The 24,116-nt window shown below is 42.1% G+C and overlaps 1 protein-coding gene across 2 annotated transcripts in view; it reads left to right on the forward strand.

Annotated features, from left to right (window-relative positions):
* GATB (glutamyl-tRNA amidotransferase subunit B) overlaps positions 1–23,571 on the forward strand; it is a 187,374-nt gene extending 163,803 nt beyond the window's left edge. For both annotated transcript variants that reach the window (XM_044300354.1, XM_044300355.1), the window contains 4 exons: positions 833–966; positions 8,651–8,729; positions 21,493–21,627; positions 22,895–23,571. In XM_044300354.1, the coding sequence (XP_044156289.1) occupies positions 833–966; positions 8,651–8,729; positions 21,493–21,627; positions 22,895–23,023 (477 nt within the window). In that variant the 3' untranslated portion in view covers positions 23,024–23,571. The remainder of the gene's footprint in view (positions 1–832; positions 967–8,650; positions 8,730–21,492; positions 21,628–22,894) is intronic.
* Positions 23,572–24,116: the final 545 nt, after the last annotated feature.

A 24,116-nucleotide genomic window follows, 5' to 3' on the forward strand; every position in this document is an offset into this window, starting at 1 on the left:
TAGAGGCTCATAAGCATATTGTAAGTTAGATTTCTGGAGTAACAGGGTCGTAGATAAAAGTAGGAATAGGCTAGTTAGGTTCAGCTGACATTAGGACATCGCTAATGTCAGCTAGTTTAATAGGGTTAATTCTGGTGACAGAAACCCTTTAATTTTCATAAGGGTACATTCACACTAGCGTCGCTGGATTCCGGCAGGCTGTTCCGTCTCCAGAACTGTCTGCCGGATCCGGCAATCTGTATGCAAACGAATACCATTTGTAGACGGATGCGGATGCAGATCCGTCTCACAAATGTATTGCAATACCGGATCCGTCTCTCGGTTGTCATCCAGAAAAACGGAACCAGTATTTATCTTTTTTACATTTTTAAAGGACTGCTCATGCGCAGACCGCAAAACCGGATCCGTTTTTCCAGAACACTTAGGGCCGGATCCGGCATTAATGCATTTCAATGTAAAATAATGCCGGATCCGGCATTCCACAAGTGTTCGGGAATTTTGGATGGAGAAAATACTGCAGCATGACTGAACTGAAGACGTCCTGATGCATCCTGAACGGATCGCTCTCCATTCAAAATGCATTAGGATAAAACTGATTTGTTTTTTTCCGGTATTGAGCCCCTAGGACGGAACTTAATACCGGGGGGGGGGGGGGGGGGGCCCCCAAATGCTAGTGTGAAAGTACCCTAATTCTGTTCTTGCAGGTTGTGGCATTTTACAGCGTTTTATGACTATATATACAGCATCATTTCTGTAAAAATCATGTTGTGTGGCATATTCAAGCTAAACTATTATTTCTTAAAAACCATCTCGTATCGTCTTTTTTTTCTAGAATGAAGATGGACTTCAAGAATACTTTGAAGCAGTCGTGAAACTGACTAAAGCTGACCCTAAGAAGATAATTGGCTGGGTAATTAAGGAATTACTTGGCCACCTAAGGCAGCAGAATCTCACTATCAAACAAAGGTCAGTCTTGTTTACTGTAGGTTTCCTAATAAACAAGCCATTCTTCTCATAAATTGAAATAATTTCCCTTTGGTATACCAGTAACACACTTCAAAAATGTCAAGATACCTACTTTTCTCAAGAATCATTAGTTGTAGTGTTCTTTATAGATAAATGGATCACTTAAAGCAATACATGTATGATTATACTAGATATTTTATAATGAACTATACTGGCATTTATATATGTTACAGTGGAAGTGGCTGATCAGTGAAAGTAAACTATTACCAGTTAGCGTATACCTTTATTAACCCCTTAAAGACCGGGCCTATTTTCATTTTTACTTTTTTGATTTTTCCTTCTCATGCTCCAATTGCCATACATTTTAAATGTTTCTGTTCACATAGCTACATGAGGGCTTATTTTTGGTGGGACAAGATGCATTTTTTAATGCCACCATTTAATTTACCTTGTCTTGTATTAGAAAACGGGAAAAAATACTTTGTGTGGCAAAATTGAAAAAAAAAAAAAAGAATTCTACCAAGGTGTTTGGGGTTTTGACATCACAGCAGTCACTATGCACTAAAAATGACCTGACATTCTTATTCTGCGGCGTTACCAAACTTGAACAGTTTTTTTTGTTTGTTTTGCTACTTAAAAAAAATAAAACCTTTAGAAAAATCTAAATTTTTGTGCATCGCCAACAGCCATAACTTTTATATATTTCGGTCCCCAGAGCTCTATAAGGGCTTTATTTTTGCATAACGAACTGTAGTTTTTATTAATACAATTTTTGTAGTATATACAACGTTTTGATCACGGTTATTCAATATTTTAGGGGGACAAGATGACAAAAAAATGGCAAAGTGTGTGTGTTTCATTTTTTTTTCTGTTACAGCGTTCATCGAATTAAAAAAAAAATTTTTTAATAGTTCAGACATTTGCGGACGTGGCGATACCCAATATTTAGATTTTTTTTATTGTTTATGTATTTTTATTTGTTAAATTGGGAAAGGGGGGTGATTCAAATGTTTAATGGTGGTTTTTAAATGTAAAACTTTTTTTCACTATTCGCCCCCCATAGGGGCCTAGTACATGGGATCTTTTGATCCCCTCTCCTATTCACCCTAAATAGAGATCTATTAGGGTGAATAGGATTTTTACTCGCTCCTATCTGAGCTGTGCCTCGTGCATAGCTCAGCATGGAGAATGCAATGGCAGGCCTGGATCACTTCAGCAGTGTCCAGGCTGCCATGGCAACTGATCAGAGCCCCGCAATTTCACTGCCGGGTCTCTGATCGGAAGGCACAGGGAACCGCATCCCTCTACCTTCACTCACAGGTGCCGCGATCAGCCGTTAGTGTTAGTGCGGTCGGGTGCTGGCTGTATGAAACAGCTGGCACATGGCGCGTATGTAGCAGGGTCACTGCAGAGACCCGCTTCATACACCCGCGGGCACATAATGCCATATATATATATGGGTTAAGGGGTTAAAGAGTTTTTTCCAGGATTTTACTACTGATGACCTATACTCAGGATAGGTCATCAGTATCTGATTGGTGGGGGTCCGACACCCGGGACCCCGCCAATCAGCTGTTTGAGAAGGCAGCAGCATTCTCCCTGCTTACCAAGCACAGCGCCATACACTTGGTATCGTGTTCAGTCCCATTCACTCCTATGGGGCTGAGCGCAATACCAAGCACAGCTACTATACAATGTACAGTGCTGTGCTTGATAAACACAGAGAAGGCTGCAGCACTGACAGGAATGCCGATTCCTTATCAAACATCTGATTGGCAGGTGCTCCAGGTGTTGGACCCCCACCGATCAGATACTGTATCTGGAAAACCGCTTTAAAGTCATTAGTGAATCTGTACTATAGTGTTACATTTTCACCAATTAACATATAATTTTACTTCTTGTTGTTAGCAAACGTTATAGAATATGCACATTCAAGCACAGCCGCAGTGATTGCATCCAAACTTTCTGCATTCAGGTTGTCTTTATATTTTTTAACTTAAGGATGCTGTCTAGTTTGTTACTTTAAGAGGACCTGTTGCTACAAAATGCATTGCATTCTGCAGTCAGTAGGAGAGCCGGAGGAGTTGAGAAGGGTAAAATATTTTAATATATTTAAGTTTCTGCTGTTTCACAGTGACATCTATGTATACACACTTACACAGAGAATACTATAAATCACGGATATCACCTCCCCTGTGTACAGCTTTCAGTGACTGACAGATATCTATGTATACACACTTACACACAGGATGCTATCAATCACTGATAACACCTCTCCTGTGTACTGGGGATCGACCGATATTGATTTTTTTAGGGCCGATACCGATAATTTGTGAACTTTCATGCCCATAGCCGATAATTTATACTGATATTCTGGGAATTTTCATAAAAAAAAACAATTATTGGTTATTTATTTTTTTAACTTTTTGTTTTGTTTGTTTGTTTTTTTCTAACTTTTAGCCCCCTTAGGGAATAGAACCCTTGTCCTATTCACCCTGATAGAGATCTATCAGGGTGAATAGGAGCTCACACTGTCTCTGCTGCTCTGTGCTTTGTGCACACAGCAGCAGGGAGCTTACTATGACAGCCAAGGCTTCAATAGCGTCCTGGCTGCCATGGTAACCGATCGGAGCCCCAGGATTACACTGCTGGGGCTCCGATCGGAGGAGGAGGGGAGAGGGGATCCTGTGGCCACTGCCACCAATGATTAATACTGAAGGGGGGGCTTGTGGGGGGGGGGGGGCACTGCGCCACCAATGAAGCTAAATCTCTCATTTATTCATATACAGGAGGCAGGAGCTGCAGAATGACATGGCCGGCTCCCGACCTCCTATGAGCGGTAGCTGCGATCCGCGGCACCTGAGGGGTTAATCGAGGATCGCAGCTACAGCTCATAGAGGTCGGGAGCCGGCTATGTGATCCTGCAGCTCCCGCCTCCTGTTCAATTTGAATGAATGAGATATTTCTCTTCATTGGTGGCGCAGTGGCCACAGCTCCCCCCCCCCCCCCCCCCCCTTCTCTTGTCCCCTGTCCTCCCATTGGCTGCAGCAGCAGCACAGGGGAGGGAGACACTGCTTCCTTCTCCCCTGTGCTACTGAGGGAACACGGAGAGCGCTGACAGCAGCGCGATCTGTGTTCCCCATATGTTATCGGAATATCGGCAAAATAAATGTCGATACCGATAACCGTCAAAATCCGGTAAAACCGATAATCAGTCGATCCCTACTGTGTACAACTATCAGTGACTGACAGCTATCTATGTATATACACTTACACAGAGAATGCTATCAATCACTGATAACCCCCCCCCCCCCCCCATATACAACTGAAGTCTGAAAGAGGAAAGATTTCAATGTATACATTTCACTATACATCAGTCTGCTTAGCTCCTCCTGCTGTCTGCAGATTGCCCTGCAATTTGTAGCAATAGGTCCACTTTTTTTTGTTTTTCTGTTGATATAGCCCTATGATTTATGCAGGGCAAGTTGTATTTTTAATGGCACTAGTTTGGGGTACATCAGTTGGAATTGACTGAAAAAACAACACAATTCCGCCATTGTTTTTATGGATTCATATTTACAGTATTCATTGTGGAATAATAGCGACATCTTAACTGTATTGTGTTGATCAGTACAATTATGTTTTTTGTTATATTTAACTATTTTTTAATTAAAAAAGAGATTGATTTGTGTTTCCAAATTCTGACAACCATAACTTTTTTGTTTTTCTGCTGATGAAGCTGTGTGGGGGTTCATTTTTTGCAGGCAAGCTATTTATTTTATTGATATCCACTGCTCCCAGCATGTCCTAAACAGTGATAGGCAAACTGCGGCTCTCCAGCTGTTGCAAAACTACAACTCCCACCATGCCCTGCTGTAGGCTGAAAGCCGTAAGCAGACTTTACATGCTGGGAGTTGTAGTTCTGCAACAGCTGGAGAGCCGCAGTTTGCCTATCACTGTATAACAGCTAGGTTAGAACACCCATGATGATGGGCAGTACTTCAAATTGATTAATGTAGTAGAAAAAATGTCCAGCTCACCCGTAGCTTTCCTCTAATAAGTGCACGGAACGACCCCAGTAAGTCCTGGTGAATCCACACGAAAAAACAGAAATCCAGCACTGATGTAGATCTTTAGGTCTGGTCTTTATTCACCCCAATATAAACATCCAGTGGCACCTTCTCCCACTCTCCCCTTACAGTAAATGTGGGAGAAGGTGCCACTGGATGTTTATATTGGGGTGAATAAAGACCAGACCTAAAGCTCTACATCAGTGCTGGATTTCTGTTTTTTCGTGTGGACTCAAATTGATTATCCTGCTTCTCTTAGTCCATTGATGTTTTAAAGTCTGTGAGCTGAGCAAAATGTATTTGCGTGCATTGTAGTGGCATGTCTGGCAATCAACAATCTCTCACCATGGGGTACACTACCCAAAAGTAGCCTCTGGTGCTCAGAGCCCCAATCAGACCCCCGATGTTAATAAGACCCCCAATCAGACTTCAGCTTCAGACCCCCAATGTGAAAAAAAAAACATTCAGACCTCAGATTACACCCCAAAGTGAGTGACCCTCAGATCAGACCTCCAGTGTGAATCACCCCCATTGATACCTCAGTTCAGACCCTTAATTTTCATCAGACCTCAGATCAGACCCCCAATTTTATTCAGACCTCAAATCAGAACTGCTCCAGACAAAAAAAAATGACCAGGAGCCATTGGCTCCTAAACTAAAAAATTTAGGAGCCAAATTACATTTTTTAGTCGCCAAATTTAAAATGCATATCATTTTAAAAAAAGGACTTTGAGAAGATGAGATGCAGGTCACAGTAGTGAGCCAGCACTACATATAGGAGAAAACCACATACCTCTCACATCCAGGGACATCTTCTGGGGGACAAGGTGACTAAAAATGTCGAATTGCGTGGTTTAGAGTTTTTTTTTTTCTTTTACGGCCTTCACCGAGCGGAAATATTTTTTTATATTTTAATAGCTCACACTTTTTGGGACGTGGCGATATGTAATATGTTAATTCTTTATTGTTTGTAAATTTTATATGTAAAACTGGGAAGGGGGCCATTTAAACTTTTAGTATTTTGGTGTTTTTTGTTTTTTGTTTAACCTTTTATTTAATAACCATTTCTTCCCTTAGGGACTAGAACCTGGATCTTTTCATCCCTTGTGCTATTCACCCTGATAGAGATCTATCAGGGTGAATAGGATCTCACACATCTCCCTGCTGCCCTGTGCCCTGTGCTCTGTGCAGCAGGGAGCTGAACATGGCAGCCAGGGCTCCAGTAGTGTCCTGTCTGCCATGGTAACGATCTGAGCCCCAGCAGTGTAATCTGCCACTGCCACCAATGGAGTGAATGGGAACCTGTGGCCACCATATAACAATGGGGGGGGGGGACTTGTGGCCAGTGATAATGGGGGGGATAAGGCTTTGGGGGTGCGCACTGAATCACCAATGAATGTAATTAAAGAGGACCTTTCGTGGGTCCAAAGAATATTAACTTAGTGTTTTTTTTTTCTCCCTCTCTCTGCGCTGTGATTGGTCAGCGCTGCTGTCAGGGTGAAGGACAGACACTGGCGTCTCCTCCTCCCTGCTCTGAATGTTGAAATTACCGGGGGCCACAGCGGGTGAACTGAGCGGCGCCCAGGACTAATAGTAAGTGCACTTAGATCCCTGGGCGCCGCTCTATGCAGCCTGCTACTAATAAGTTAATATTCTTTGGACCCACGAAAGGTCCTCTTTAACTCCTGTTGGCAGCGGTATAACAGACCCGGCACCCGGCCTCAATAACAGGGCATGCGATCTGTGGCACCTGAGGCGTTAATTACCGCAGATCGCATGCCCTGTTATTGAGGCCGGGTCTGTGATACCGCTGCCTATACTTATGTTTTACATTCATTGGTGGCGCAGTGGCGACAGCTCCTCCCCTCCTCCTTCCTGCAATCTCCCCATTGGTGGTAGTGGCGGCCGCGTCACAGTGGAGAGGGAGGGACTCTTTCCTTCTCCACTGACTGTGCTGTGCTACTGAAGAGAACATAGGCTGCGCAGGATCGCGGCGGTACAGTCGCAAATGGTGACAAGACTAAAAAGTCTTGTCGCCATCTGCAAATTTTAAGGCGCATTGGCGACTGTTTTGGTCGCCATCTGGAGCCCTGGAACCTCAGTGTTAATAAGACCTCATATTAGATCCCTAATGGTAATCAGCCCCGCCCCCCCCCCCATGTTATTCAGACCTCAGATCAGCTATATCTTATTCAAATTAATGTTAATCAGACCACAGATCAGACTTCACTCATCCCCCTTCCAATCCAATGTTAATCAGACCTCAGATCAGGCAAAAAGAACTCCTCTCCTGTTCCAGATAGCGCCGCCACTCAGGAGATTCAGCGCGCTCTTCCTGCAGCACTGCACTGTGACCTGATTTCGCCCAGCGTACGCAGTCAGGACTCAGCACGGTGTCGGCAGAAAAGAGGACAGTGAGTAAAGCCAGCACCAGGAGGACTGCTTCCCAGTCCTACTACTAATGAGCATTTTTGGTTGAAAAAAAGTGCGTCTTATAAAGCAAAAAATACAGTAAATAGTTTTATAGGAACCTAGTATAACTTCATTTATATCCATACTTATTCTGGGCATTGAAGTCAAGGAGGCAGTCCTTTTCAGTAATTGACATCCTTCCTCCATGACTGTGCATCAGGGGCGGATTGACCATAGACCTTAGAGGGAAATTTCCCGGAGGGCCGATCGCCAGGGCCCTCTTCATGGCCAGCCAGTGGAGGTTTTTGAGGATGTATTTTATACTGCTGGCAGTATTTTGTGATGGACTGTGGTATTTGGCTCTGTTGGGGTGGTAAAATGTGCCACAATATGGTATTGCTGGCCATGCCTTCCATCAATTTGCACCCGACTACAAAATGAGGCCACTTTTAGTATTTTTCCAGGGCCACTTTAAGTTCCCAGTCCGCCCATGCTGTGCATACACAGATAGTTTTCAATCACTGATAGGACCACCTCCTTGACTTCAAAGCCCAGAATGAGCAGGAACTTTTCTCACAAAACTATACATCAATCTGCTCTAAAACATACTGCCTGCAGATAGCATTTTCTTGGTGATAGGTTCCCTTTAAGGATGCATTGATACTTATAAAGTGACAACAGTGTGGCAGATTTACTGTCTGAGACGGTGAAAACTTGACACTGGACATCGGGCAGATCATTGGTAACAAACACTCGTTAGCAGTGGTCTGCCGGTGTAAAGGTGTCATTCACCAGGTAATTGGATCTTTGATACGGTCACCTAAATCATTGATTGCTGGCAGCAGATCGTGCCATCTAAATGGCACTCTGCTGCTGGTAAACAATGATGACGAGCAGGCGATTGTCAGGGAGGAACGCTTCATTCCCGTACCAGATTTATGACAGTGGCTGATGCTGGAAGGTTATTCTGGAGAACCTTTAGAATGTTCTCAGTTTATATCATCAAAATATTGGCACATTTTCCTCTAAGCCATCCCCCCTTGTTGGGTATTGAGAAAATTAGTGTCTAAAAGACTTAATAAATGTGGTACAAAGCATGTGTCAGAATTCTAGTGTGTTTTAATTGTTAAATCCCATCAGTGTTTCTTTAATGTGTAAAAAGTTTTTATTATCAATTTGTCTTATTCTTTATATTTTTTTAGCATGGTCAGTCCCAGCTCATTAGCCGAACTTTTAACACTTTTAGAGAAAAGAATAATTTCTTCATCTGCCGCTAAACAGGTATGTCCATATATAAGTAAGAGATTACAGCCCTAGAAACATTTGTTGATCTCTTGGAATAAAGGATTAGAGAGACGATCCTGCTCCACTTTTACTTGGACTAGTTAGCAGTAAGGCTACTTTCACACTAGCGTTCAGAGCGGATCCGTTCTAAACGGATCCGCTCATATAATGCAGATGGTGGCTCCGTTCAGAACGGATCCGTCTGCATTATATTGTATAAAATGTTCTAAGTGTGAAAGTAGCCTGAGCGGATCCGTCCAGACTTTTACATTGAAAGTCAATGGTGGACGGATCCGTTTGAAGATTGAGCCATATTGTGTCATCTTCAAACGGATCCGTCCCCATTGACTTGCATTGTAAGTCTGGACGGATCCGCACGCCTCCGCACGGCCAGGCGGACACCCGAACCATGCAAGCAGCGTTCAGGTGTCCGCCTGCTGAGCGGAGCGGAGGCTGAACGCCGCCAGACTGATGCATTCTGAGCGGATCGGCGTCCACTCAGAATGCATTAGGGCTAGACGGAAGCGTTCGGGTCCGCTTGTGAGCCCCTTCAAACGGAGCTCACAAGCGGACAGCCGAACGCTAGTGTGAAAGTAGCCTAACATGTGGATATGCAATCTCCTGTTCCCACTGTGTTTATAAGCGGTTATCCTTCTCAGCTTTTAGTTTTTGAGTGCAGCAGCCATGGATTTTCTTACTTTCTTCTGCATCATGAAACCTTTTATTGTTTAATTATGCTTAATTAGCACAATGTTTTACCTTATCGATGGAGCTGTGTATTCTAGTGATGACTTCCTGTGCCAGAGCTACTGTACATGGTAACAGCTGGCGGAGGGACAGGGTATTGAATAGGCCATTAATATGGACAAGCCCTTTACACAGGCACATGATCGGACGAACAGTGGCAATTGAGAATACTCTTTTTTTTTTTTTACATTGCCCCCAAGCAATCAGCCAAAAAATGATTAACTGCTTGCTTGTCGGCTGATCACACTTTTAATGTGGACAAAGTAAGTATTTCATCACCTCATGTAAAAAGGGGATGTGTTGGATGCCATTCATTTGGGTTATTTACCAATGAAAAGTACCTTGATCGACCTGCTATATCATCGATTAGTCTCAGTTACGAATAGAAATATGGCCTTGTAAAGACCCTAGCTTTTGTGCCTATTGAGGCATGTCAAACTACGCAGGATCTTACTGCTCCACCTAGCAATTGCACAGCCACTTTTTACTGACATTGTACATATAGCGTTTACACCAGCGCTAATAAGAAATATTCTTATACAATAATGATGCAAAGAAAACAAGACTATGGGGGTAATTTATGTGCAATGAGTTACAATTCCAGCTCACCTGTGTATGAATACTCCGCGTGCACAGAAAGACCAGGGGATCCAAAACGTGAGGAAAAGAGAAAAAAATCCGGCACTGTAGATCCTTTGCAGTAGAAATCTTCTATTTATTGAAGCAACATAAATCCACGTACAGACAACGCAGACACAAGCGGTATTTTGTTGATGCGTTTCGGACAAAGTCCTTAGTCGTAACAATTTTTTTTTTCTCTTTCTCCTATGGCGGTCATTTACTTTGCTGAAATACAGCTAAGGGCTCTTTCACATCTGCGTTCTTTTCTTCCGGCATAGAGTTCCGTCGTCGGGGCTCTATGCCTTAAGAATCCTGATCAGTTTTATCCTAATGCATTCTGAATGGAGAGAAATCCATTCAGGATGTCTTCAGTTCCGGACCGGAACGTTTTTTGGCCGGAGAAAATACCGCAGCATGCTGCGCTTTTTGCTCCGGCCAAAAATCCTGATCACTTGCCGCAAGGCCGGATCCGGAATTAATGCCCATTGAAAGGCATTGATCCGGATCCGGCCTGGCACGTCATCCATGCGCATGGGGAGCTCTGACGTCATTCTGGAGCGCCCCGGGAGCCGCACAGATGGTAAGTATACTGCTCCCCCGCTCCCCACTACTACTATGGCAACCAGGACTTTAATAGTGTCCTGGGTGCCATGGTCACACTGAAAGCATTTTTAAGACGGATCCGTCTTCAAATGCTTTCAGTTCACTTGCGTTTTTCCGGATCCGGCGTGTAATTCCGGCAAGTGGAGTACACGCCGGATCCGGACAACGCAAGTGTGAAAGAGGCCTAAATGAGTCATATTTCACAATCTGCTACTTCTCCCCGCTCACGCCAGGTCTAAAATTGCGGGTGGGGAAGGGGGCGGCCCATCTCATTCACCATTTTCTACGCCTGTGTTAGTCGTGGAAAAATGGTTCTATATGTAAGACAGCTCGGAAGCTGTCTTATGCCTCGTTCACACAGTCCGTTTTTGGTCAGTGATTTTGAGCCAAAACAAGGTGCGGCTCTAAACACAGAATAGGAGCAGATCTTTCCCTTATACCTTATGTCTGTGGAGGCTCCAATCCTGGTTTTGGCTCACAATCACTGATGGAAATCACTGTCCAAACACTGAAGTGTGAATAAGGCTTTACATTTAGACTGGGGCTGGATGCTCCGAAGTTATGGAGAGGCCTGGGCCAGTCTTAATAAATGTGTCCCTACATGTATGTAGGTGCACTCAAAAGTTGTAAATTATAGTGATACAAAGTTTACAGAAAAAAGTTTTTCATTATTTACATTTTTCCAGGGACTTACACAAATCATCCCCCCTGGTTCACCTGGAGATGAACAGGAACTGTGTACACTTTGTGGAATGGCGCTGTATGATACCACCGGTCATACTGTGTTCCAGTGATAGGCAGAGGCTTAATGCTACCTATAAAAGTGGGCAGTGACTGAGGAATTGGACATTATCCTCACCTTTGGTGTTACCTGATTTTGGAACATTCTGAACATTCCCTTGGATCACTATTAAAAAAAACTCCTGTGCATCACTCATACAGACTAGTTATGAGCTACCGAGTATTCCGAGAGGTTCATCATCTACAGGGTGCATGCAGTTGGCTGCCTTAGATGAATTTTAGACGAGTGTGTCCACTGCAGAAAACATGCTCCATGTAGAAGCATGATTTCCCTTCGGACATTGCTCCTTCCACATGACCGGACCTCATGGCATAGCGATTTCATAATGCTGTGTGTCTCTGGCTGACCTTGCATCTACTGAATTATACTGACAGCATCATATCGGTAGAATTCAGTAGATGCAAGGTCAGGCAGAGACGCACGGCATTATAAATTATTATTATTATAATGCCCTGCAGTCCTGTAATCGTGCAGCGTCTATAGCAGGTAATCGCGTTCCCACACGGAGCTTGTTTTCTGTAGTGGACATCTGAATTTAGCCTTGCATACATATAAGGTATTCTATAAATACGGACAGCAAAATGAAGTTGTGCATTTACGCTACACTGGAGGTAATGGCTCTGCTATTCTTTTTCCTTTTAAAGTACAAGTTAATTTACCACATTACATACTTCAAATTCAGAGTGCGTCTCGGAACATTTATAACGGAAAATAACCAGTAAATATAAATTTAATTCTAGATGATAATCTGCTTTTGACAAACTCGTACTCATTGTCTGCCAGTCGGATGTGACAGAATAAATTGGAGCTGCTCAGCTATGCTGCATGAAATGCACAATTTATTGTGATTTTAGTTGTTTTCTCAGATTTTACGTGACAGAAGGATAAAGTTCTTTTAGTTTCTCTGCAGGTAAAGTTTGTGTCATTGTAATTATACATTTCTCTTCATTGTTCTGTATACATTCACAAAAGCACAGTCAAAGTCACAAATTGAATCTTTCTAATGAAAATATAAAACCGCCAGTTACACAGTTGTGTGGTATACGGTAAAGAGACGGCCACAGAGAACCTAAATTCAACCTAAAAAGTGCACTGCGGATGCATTGCAAAGAGTGAAATCCACTGTAGAAATCTGGGGCAAAAATTGACATCCACTGCGTGTGAAGTACATTTATAAATCTCATCCAGGTTTTGGTACTGTGCGGAGACGAATCTTCGTACAGTATTCAAAAGATGTTTTGAGCGAAGTGACTTCACTCGTCACTATCTACCATATACAATATAAAGAGCACCTGTCAGCAGGGTCAACCCTTTTAAAATCAAGCATGCTGACTCATTGGGTTGATCTTGCTGATTTACAATTATACCTGTCTTGTTAAAATCCAAAGAAAAGACTTTCATTCTTTATACAAATGAGGGCTTCAGTGCGCCGAGGGGAAGATCCTAGTCCCCACAGTGCACCTCAGCTTTCCACTGCTGGCTACATCCCTGGGTCATTGAAGTATTTATTTGCATTAAGAAAAAAAATATATATATTTTTTCTTGGAAACGCTTCAACCAACTTTCAGAAGATAGGTGTCATTTTAATCAGCAGGACCAACCCTACCAGGCAGTAGGCCTGGTTTGTTATGATTGATCCTGCTGGCATGTGCTTTTTCATGTAGGAAGTCATTAGCTTCCTTTTGAAAGAGAGATTGACTGTTATATCATGTACAGTTCATAAAATTATACAAAGGTGTGTATTAAAAACTATGTTAGAATCATTTGGTATTTAATTGGTCTCTATGGGTATCAGCATGCTTCCTGGATACAAATGTTAAGAAATATTTTATATGCAATTATACTTGAATAGTGTTGAGCGAACTTTTGTTTTAAGTTTGGCGTCTAAAGTTCGAGTTTGGGTTATCGAAGAATCGCGTTATGGATTCCGCTACCACGGACATGGTCCGTGGTAGCAGAATCCTTGACGCGATTTTTCGATAACCCGAACTTTAGACGCCGAACTTAAAACAAAAGTTCGCTCAACACTATACTTGAAGGCTCTTCCAGATCACATTAAAAGTAACATTGTAAAATCTGAAAAAAATTAAAAAAATCTTATCCACATTGCTTCTGCTGTAAACGCTGCAGATTTTGCCCAGTTTGGACATAATTCTACTTCTAAAAACTGAAGTTAGGTTAACTTTCCAGACCGTCATACAACATTTATTTATTAACCCCTTTTGGATCAAGTGATGTACATGTATGGCGCTTGGTAGTGGTCTTTAATGTGGAGTGCTGTACACGTATGCCATTGGATTAAGGCGCCTGCAGTCTATCAGGTTGGGCCCCAGGATGTTGGTGACAGTATATTACCATTTCTGTTTGCTCCTTTCCTCGGTGCGTAGTAATCAATGAATGCTATGCAGTAAATGGAGTAAGCGGCTATGTCTAAGGGAGCTGCAGGGTCTTAGCAGACATTGATCATCTCTGCCATGTACAGTGCTGCCACAGGGGGCCATTTCCCCTGTAACTGGGGATATTTTGGATGCTAGTGTCAATGTCCCATAACCTCTTTGAGACATACAATGTTCCAAAAATACATTTAAAAACAGCAAGTAAAGCATATACTGTAATAAACTATAAAAAAAATCGTTGCCATTGCCAACTCATTCACACGAAACTACATATTATATATCAAAACATCTGACACAAAATAGGAAACCCATTTTAATCATTTATTTTGGTGTCAGTTTGCTTATTTTGTCTTTACCTCTTTCTGCTTGGACATCTTTAAACTTCTACTGTCTAACCTCACTCACAGGAAGTTCAGGAAAGGCGTGTGGTTTAACTCCAATATACTTCAATAGGCAGTCACACCACTGTGAATGCACTGGAAATGTACCAGGGATACTGTACAGTACCAGTGCACTAACACTACAGAAAGTGCCACCCACCTTTCCCTGGTGCCTGTATACGCAGGAAGTATTTTAGACTCTCTTTCTAGGCAAATCTGAAATCCATCAATGTGTGTGGGTCTGTACACTCTATCCAGATGATGTTATCTTGCCTTATTCAAGTAACCCAGTTTTCCAAGGACCCTGAAAGGCAATTCTTTTGAGCTATAACACTATTTAGGAGTGAGGAGGGGTATTTGTCTTGATAGATTTAGTATTCTGCGATCTTTCACACTTCTACATAGTAGTAACCACCGCCTCCCAAGGACCCTGAAATGCAAATCTGCCAAGCTATGGCACTATTTAGGAGTGAGGAGGGGGATTTGTCTTGGTTAATTTAGTATTCTGTATTCTCTATTACAGTTCAACATGGTGGTAACCTAGCTTTTACCGGACCCTGAAAAACAAATTTATCATATGGTACCAGGGCAACATAATCCATTGTCACTAATGCAGCTCTACAGTCTTGTCACCCAGATTTTACAGGATCCTGAAAGACAAGTTAGTTTAGCTATAGGAAGGTATTTATCACTAGATAACTAGGCACATTTGTAATTCAGCAATCTCTGTGTAGAGATGTAATGGAGGCAACACTTGATACATACATGCTATATATACTATATTTATAAATATATCTGGACAACAGTGAGTGTGTGTGTGTGTGTGTGTGTATAGATAGATAGATATATATATATATATACATATACAGTATATATATATTTGTAGTTTGGTCTCCAGCATACCTCCACATGCTACCCAGCTTTCTAAAGCTGCCAAAAGGAAAGGATTAGGCAGATAAGCTATTTTAGTAGACTGAAGAATACCAAATCTACCAGATAAATCCTACTGTCCATTCCGAAGTAGTGTCATAGCTAGGCAGATATGCTTTTCAGGGTCCATGGAAAGGTGGGTCACCACCATGTGGACCTGTAATAGAGAATGCAGACAAACCCCCCCTCCTCACTCCTAAATAGTGCCATAGCTTGGCAGACTTGCCCTTCAGGGTCCTGGAAAATCTGTTTTGTATTATTAGTAACTAGGAGATTCCTTCCAACAAAATGACCATGCTAACTGTGTAGAGAAATATTATCCAGACTAAGCCCAGCATCCTCCTCCTAGGTCACGTGCACTAGCATTAAGGGTGAGAGGTAGGGGGAAAATAAATGGCTGCGGTAAATCACAAAATAATGCCTCCTTTCCTACCCCAACTTGGCTAGACCTGTAAAGAAAAGATGACTTACCTGCTTCTTGGTGCCAACTCCCCGGTCCTTCTCCTACAGGCCTGCAATGCTCTGCAGGGCTCCTTTGATGTCAACATCTGGTTTAACATCACCTCAGCCAATAACTAGCCATGGCGGAGACTGGATCCCCCCTTGCATCATGGGACAATTTGTCATGACATAAGGGGAGCCGGTCACCGCCGTGGCCAGTCGGCCTCTACCATGTATGGCACAATCTCAGCACATGTGCCCACTCCATACATCCATTGTACACTAATGCCGTATATGTTAAAGGGAATCTGTCACCAGTCTTATGGTCCGTTCACACGTCCGCAAAATGGGTCCGCATCCGTTCCGCAATTTTGCGGAACAGGTGCGGACCCATTCATTTTCAATGGGGCCGAAATGTGCTGTCCGCATTTGCGGATCCGCAAAAAAATAGAACCTGTCCTTTTCTTGTACGCAATTGCGGACAAGAAAAGGCATTTTCTATGAGAGTGCCGGTGATGTGCAAAATATGGAACGCACATTACCGGTGTCCGGCAAAACACATACGGCTGTGTGAATGGACCCTTATGCTGCTAAGTAACAGGTTCAGCACATGCCAATGAGTCCTGATATTCATGATCTGGCTTTCTCTGCTCCCCTGCTACTGAATAGCCGTTTTTTTCTAACTGAATTAGCAGCAGTGGGTGGAGAAAGCGAGGATTTGATAAATATTCTGGACTCATTGGCATGAGCTGGAGCTGCTCAATACAAAATTTTAGAAAAATGGCTGGGTCAATTAAAGAAAGTGATGCAGCATTTTGTTTACGAGACCTGTCACTAGTTTATGTTCTTTACAGGTCTTAGTTAGGACATCATAAAACGGGTGACCGATTCCCTTTGAATAAAACAGGTCGCCCACTCACACCTGATTGTCATCCTATTGATTGACAATACCTTACTCATTTTACTTTCAAATTATCTGTTAAAATTTCAAATATTTTTGCCACTCACAGACATGTGATATTGGATCATTTTCCTCAATAAATACATGACCAAGTCTTTTAATGTTTTAACTCATTTGTTTGAATTGGTTATCTTTATCTGATTCAGTTTTAGGTAAAATTAATGCAGAAATCTAGAAATTCTGAAGGTTTCACAAGCTTTCAAGCACCACTGTACCTTGGGCATGTGCTAGTGTATATTTTAAGACCGAGTAGAAGAGGTTTTAATGCCCCCAGCAGCACAGCCAAAAGTGCCATGGAGGCGGTCCCTTCATATGCAGAGTCCAGAACTCTTTCCAACCCTCCCATCTGCTCCATGACACTAAAGCCATCATTCAGAGCAGAGGGGTGGGGGGTTGGGAAGCCTTTAATGCAGAGAGCTTTGGGCACTGTACATGAAGGGACTGCCCTCACGGCATGGCAGGAGCATTAAAACTTCCGCTGAGCGCACTGTGAGGTATATTTAACAGCTTTACATCTCTCCCATCTACCTGACGGGTTAAAACTGAAGACTTCTTGTAACTGATGCACTGTGCAAGAAATACATACAGGAACGCCTCAGTCACACAATAGTGATAAATGGCCATAACACTTCCATTTTCAGAACTACTGCAGTCTGTGGAGCTATTCACATGGCCGTTTTTTTTAATGGTCCGTGAATAACTGACGTCCAAGAATAGTATATGTCCTATGTTTGACTATTTTGACTGCCCGTTAAAAGGGATGCACTTTGAAAAAAGGGTTACACTATAAAAAAAATACTCACCAGGCATATGTGGGAACCCTTGTTCCACGCTGGGGGCAGCAGGACTTGACACTCCCAGTGCTGTGACATCACATGATCTCGTTAGAAGCATCGGGTCCTGCTGCCTCCAGTGTGAAGCAAGTGTTCCTGCATGTGCCTTTGGTGTGGTGAGTATTTTATTTTTTTAAGTGGATTTGCCAGTACTACCATGGGTGGTAGTGAGACATTATATATACTGGAGCTGCTGTGTGGTTCATTTTATGTCCTAGGGTGCTACAGAAGGGCATTGTTTATACTCGTGGCATTATATGTCCTAGGGGCACAACATAGGAGCATTATTTACACTGTGGGCACTATGGGGACATTATATTGATGGCACTGTGGGGGGCATATTATACTGAGGGCACGGCAGAAGCTAGAGTAAAAAGAAAAATGAAATTCATCTGTTTTCAACGGATACAAAACATGAAAAATGGTTGGACAACTAGAAAATGGATGCACAGATGCAAAATGTCTGTGAAAAACTGACAGTTTATCCATTTTAAGGCTACATTCACACGACCATATGTGTTTGCGGTCTGCAAAACACTGATCCGCAAAAAATACACATGATATCCTTTTGGCATCCATATTGCATCAGTTTTTTTTGCAGATCCGTTGTAACAATGCCTATCTGCAAAACGGACAAGAATAGGACATGCTCTATATTTTTTGCGGGGCTACGGAACGGACATACGGATGGGTCCTCATTCAATTTGCAAAAACAACGGAACGGGCAAGGAAACAAAATACGTTCCTGTGAATGTAGCCTTAAGGTTTTTTGTGTGTTTTTTTTTTTTTTTTTGTTTTTCGCTGTCGCAAGAATGTATCCTAAAAGTGACCTTGTACTTCACTGAAGTGATTAAAGAAGAGCGTGTCCATGTAGGAACGTGTTAATGCTTGGTTGTAACTTGTCTATTCTTATTTCAGTGTGTGATAAATGCTTGGGGAGGCTTGAAAGCACGATGAGAACATGGAATTATGATATTCAGAACATAATACATGGCTATTAATACTAGCCATAAAAATACTGGAGGACATGCTTCAGCTGCATTCCATTCCCCACCCACATTTAACTTAAAGGAAATGGGTGAAAATCCCCCTTGTTCTTCTATGTAACAAGCTAGGAGCAAATGACAGCAGCACTTAATTTAGTAATAGCACTAAATATACCTGGTTCAAAATAAATTATTACAGCTTAATCCATGAGAACGTTTTTGATCTTTGCAAAGTCAGTCTATTCATGTCGAGAACTGCTAAGCTTTAGAACTTTATGATTTTGTGAGCTACTTTTGTTGTGACTGATGTGTGTCTGTGTTTCTATAGATCATTGTACACACTAAGGCTTATGTCTCCAAACAACTTTAGGTATGTGTTTTTCACATAGCAACCAACTAGCTTCCAGATTTAGAAATTACAACAATCTTTTTGAAGATTGTAATCCGCTTTTTTGCAAAAAAGAATGAAACATTTTTGTTTCTTGGTGACCTACAGTATCATTCAACTTTTGCCTGCTCAATCAAATCTACAATATTTTAATGTTGCTGCTGTACAGTCTGGTACTTCGAGCCCTCTTTGGACCAGGAAGACCAGCTATGATTGCTTAACACTCATCCTTTTTTATCTATACTTTTGCTTGGTACTTCAGACCTTCGAGTTGATTTTGGTCTGCACGCCCTGCTTTCTCTATGCTTTTCTCTCGTTTGCCTACAATCGAACTGTTGCTCTATGGCAGTGCTACCTTCCAAAATATGCTGAGGTACATTTATGCTCGGATCTGGTTGTATTATGTCTTCTATAGCCATGACTGATCCGTCATGAACACCATTGAAAGTGAATGGGGGACAGATCCGTTTTCTTTTGTGTCAGAGAAAATGGACCCGTCCCCATTAACTTTACATTGTATGTCAGGACAGATCTGTTTGGCTCCGCTTCGTCAGGCGGACAGGAAAACGCTGCAGGCAATGTTTTGGTGTCCGCCTCCAGAGCGGAATTGTGACTGACGGATCTCAGAAACGGAAAGCCAAAACGCTAGTGTGAAAGTAGCCTAAAAGTGCCCTTTCTTCATATCTGCAATATGGTGGGCAGGTTCAAGACTGGGCCATTTACCCCCATTCCTGACCAGAGGCCTTTCCCATTTATTTACTATATATAGTTCTTTTTCATTTTTCGTACTTGAGAAGATGTTGAAAATGTTTTTTTTTTTTTAAATTTTTCAATACTTTTAAATGCAACTGGAATATAATTTTAAATGATGTACCCTTTCGATCATTTTGATATACAGAGATATATAGTCTATGGTCTCTGATGGTGGTGCTAGAAGCGCCCGAGTGTGTGGTACCTATATTATTTTAATTTATTTTACAATTTGTGCCCCCATAAGGAGATGCAAGACCCTTAACATAACTTTTTCTTTTTTGTTTGGTCTGCTAAGACCCAGCAGCACATCCACATTCCCAGCACTCAGCGAAGGAAGTAGAATTGCCACAGCTGTCATGTCTAACCAGACTCAAAACAGCATAAAGAAAGGCAGTTTTACTTTGTAACTGGGGCTGCAGTGGCAGCTACAAAGGAAAACACATGTAAAGTAAAAAATTAAATTTATATTAGATCCCTAAGCTGTATTCTGAAAATATGAATATATAATAATAAAGTAAGAACATGTGGAACATGCAAAAATCAAATCGATAGCCTATGTCATTTATAGCTATAGTGATGAGAGAAGCGAGTCGAAGTCGATTCGCTCAAAACTTCAGTTTAATGCTGTATGGAGTCTCGCTAGATTTCGGTGAATAACTTCGGTATTTGTTTTTAAACTGGAAAACTATTTGAAAACCTGGATCCGAACTCTGCTTCAGTTCCGAGGTACCAGTCGGAACAAAAGCCCAGTTCAGATTAAACTTTTAAAATAGTTTTTCGGTTCAAAACTATAGTTATTCACCGAAGTCTCGTGCGACTTTGGGAATAACCGACTTCGTCTCGTCGGAATCTATACATTTTAATGCTGTATGAAGACTGATCTCCATACAGCAGTAAACCGCGGTTTTGAGCAAAACAACTTCAGATCCAGGATCTGAAGCTTGCTTCACTCATCCCTAATTCCAGCACTTACCAAAAATTGCTAAGTAGTAACTGGTCATTAAAGAGAACCTGTCTCCCTGAAAATGCTAAATAATTTGCGGGGCAGTATGTTTTAGAGCAGGAGATGCAGAGGAGATTGATATATAGTGTAGTGGGAAAAGATTCAGCAAAACTGCTCTTTCTGGGCTTTGAAGTGCAGGAGGAGGGCCTATGAGTGATTGACGGCCTTCCCTCTTTGACTGTGTATACAGATACAGCTGTCACTGATAGGACCGACTCCTGCACTTCAAAGCCCAGAATGTGCAAGAATTTAAATGTGTAAATTAATGATAATTAAAAGTTAATAATAAAGTTTTGCTGAATCTTTTCCCATAAAACTACATATCAATCTGCTCAGCGCCTCCTGCTGTATAACATGTTGCCTTCAGCTCAGGCACCATGTTCAGTGTGACAGGTTCCCTTTAAAGATGTTGTCTAGGCACTTGAATTATAAATAAATAAATATATATATATATATATATATATATATATATATATATACACATATATAAATATAAACATTGAGAATGGTGTACATGAGAGAGAGGCCGTTGGCATATTTTATTGACAGATAGCACACTAATTCTCATATTATGTATTCCGCTGTTCACTGCAAGAATGCCCCTGAAGATGTCAGGGATCTGGCGAAACATGTCAGGGTGGCAGAGTGTGAGCGACTGTGTTTTTTTAACAGATCACTATGGCTGTCAGTAAGAGTCAAACAAAATGAATTAGCAGATTGGTGCAATAAAAATGCAGGTGGAAGCGCGCTCCAGCGCTATCTTGGCAGACTATAACAGTTACATGTACAGAGATAGCAAGCCGGGCTTTTAAACCAATCTCTCCTCTTTCTTTTCTTTTTTAAGTTACAAATAAAAGGGAAGTTTTAAAGCTATGAAATGGTAATTTGAAACCTGTTTTCTTGTGGTAAACTCTAGGTGTTTCAGGATCTCTGCAAGGAAGAAGGAAAGACCCCAACACAAATAATTCAAGAGAAGAATTTAGGACTGATCACTGATAAGGGACATCTAGAAGATATCTGCCAGAATATTATAGATGGACACAAAGAAGAGGTATTGCCTTTACCAACGTTCATACCATTTTTCAAACATGGCTAAGGCTACTTTCACATCTGCGTTTTTATTGGATTCGTCATGGATCAGCAAAAAAAGCTTCCGACATGATAATACAACCGTCTGCATCTGTTATGAATGGATCCGATTGTATTATCTCTAAGGCCTCTTTCACACTTGCGTTGTCCGGATCCGGCGTGTACTCCACTTGCCAGAATTACACGCCGGATCCGGAAAAACGCAAGTGTACTGAAAGCATTTTGAAGACGGATCCGTCTTCAAAATGCTTTCAGTGTTACTATGGCAGCCAGGACGCTATTAAAGTCCTGGTTGCCATAATGGGAGTGGGGGAGCGGTATACTTACAGTCCGTGCGGCTCCCGGGGCGCTCCAGAGTGACGTCAGGGCGCCCCATGCGCATGGATGACGTGCCATGCGATCACGTGATCCATGCGCTTGGGGCGCCCTGACGTCACTCTGGAGCGCCCCGGGAGCCGCACGGACGGTAAGTATGCTGCTCCCCACTACACTTTACCATGGCTGCCAGGACTTTAGCATCCCGGCAGCCATGGTAACCATTCAGAAAAAGCTAAACGTCGGATCCGACAATGCGCCGAAACGATGTTTAGCTTAAGGCCGGATCCGGATCAATGCCTTTCAATGGGCATTAATTCCGGATCCGGCCTTGCGGCAAGTCTTCAGGATTTTTGGCCGGAGCAAAAAGCGCAGCATGCTGCGGTATTTTCTCCGGCCAAAAAACGTTCCGTTCCGGAACTGAAGACATCCTGATGCATCCTGAACGGATTTCACTCCATTCAGAATGCATTAGGATAAAACTGATCAGGATTCTTCTGGCATAGAGCCCCGACGACGGAACTCTATGCCGGAAGAAAAGAACGCAGATGTGAAAGAGCCCTTAAAATAGCCATGACGGATCCGTTACTAAAACCATTGTAAGTCAATAGGGGTGAATCCGTTTTCTTTTATGTCCGAGAAAATGAACTTAGATTGTGTGTCATGACGGATCCATCTTGCTCCACATCCCATGCCGGACAGAAAAACATTGCTTGCTGCTCCTGTATGATGTACTGAATGATTTTCTACTGCAACTGAGGCTGCACAGCAGTTTCTGACAGCCATACACCCAACATTCAGCTACAGTTTTTAGTCAGACAGTGAGACAGTAGACACATAAAACAACCTGAAGGGGAAGATGCATTTAAGAAGCATGTATTCACATGGTATATTATTTTTTATATCTTTAATAGGTTTCTGCCATACAACAAGGGAACCTTAAAGTTATGCATAAACTTATTGGCTTAGTCCAGAAGACTACGAAAGGACGAGCAGATCCAGTTCTCGTAAAGACTATATTAGAAGAAAAGTTGTTACCTTAATGTATAATCATAATACATTTAACTTAAAACCGGAATGTATGAACATGTGAATTCCTTTAGTTTATGTGATCACCTTGATGTGTACTACAACTTATTGAAGTCCTGTGATGCATTTGGATTAACGTGTCATGCACCTCAAAGAGACATTTCGTTTTTAAAGAGGATCTGTCCCAGGATCTTGGACTAAGGAGTTCAGATCATACTTTTTATATTTTCATACTGCCCCTGTTCCCCCACTGTCAGCGTTTAAAGCTGAATTGAAATACATTGTCAGGACTGCTGTGCATTCACATAGGAGTCCTCTCTATTATGTTAGCATAGGAGTATGTGCTGTGTATTTCAGTGTAGCTTTGTGCACTGACTGGGGGGGGGGGGGATCTGTACTTATTATGTGCAGATCTGTACTTATTATGTGCAGCTACTTACTTCAGATAATAGTCTGGGATCGTGGTGACAGATTCTCTTTAATGTGACAAGTCAAGTAAATACATTTAAGCTGTAACTCTTCCTATATGTACATGAAATAAATATGTTTATATTCTTTAAAATTTCTTTTTATTAAGTAAGGGATAAATGAAACATACATGGCTCATACAAATAGTTCAAAAGCATAAGATTCAGAATTAACATAGCCATTCATCAAACAGAGAAAAAAAAGAATACCACGCAGCTCTCCACAGGTCCGCTCTCTCTTCATTTGTGAGATGTTAGTTCCACTTCATTACCTAGAGCCCTATATTTGGGGACTTGAATTTGGAGCCATCTTTTCAAATGGATTGCTCTAGAATAGGTGAGCACATCTGGGAGACCAAAGCCACCATGTTCTTTCCTTAAAGGGTTTCTACCACTTGAATATCACATATTTGGTGTTCAGACACTAGCGATTCGCTAGTGTCTGTTCTTGCCTACAAGCTAATTATCACATTAATCCGGGCTGCCGATACCTCAAAAAAAGCACTTATATCTTTATGCAAATGAGCCTCTAGGTGCTATGCAGGCGTTTTTCTAAGCACCTAGAGGCTCCGTCTACCTTGCATTTTGCCGCCCTGCGCCTCGCTCCAGCACGCCCATCTCTCACTGTAATCGATCCTCC

Source organism: Bufo gargarizans, chromosome 1, assembly GCF_014858855.1.
Source record: "Bufo gargarizans isolate SCDJY-AF-19 chromosome 1, ASM1485885v1, whole genome shotgun sequence".
NCBI lineage: Eukaryota > Metazoa > Chordata > Amphibia > Anura > Bufonidae > Bufo > Bufo gargarizans.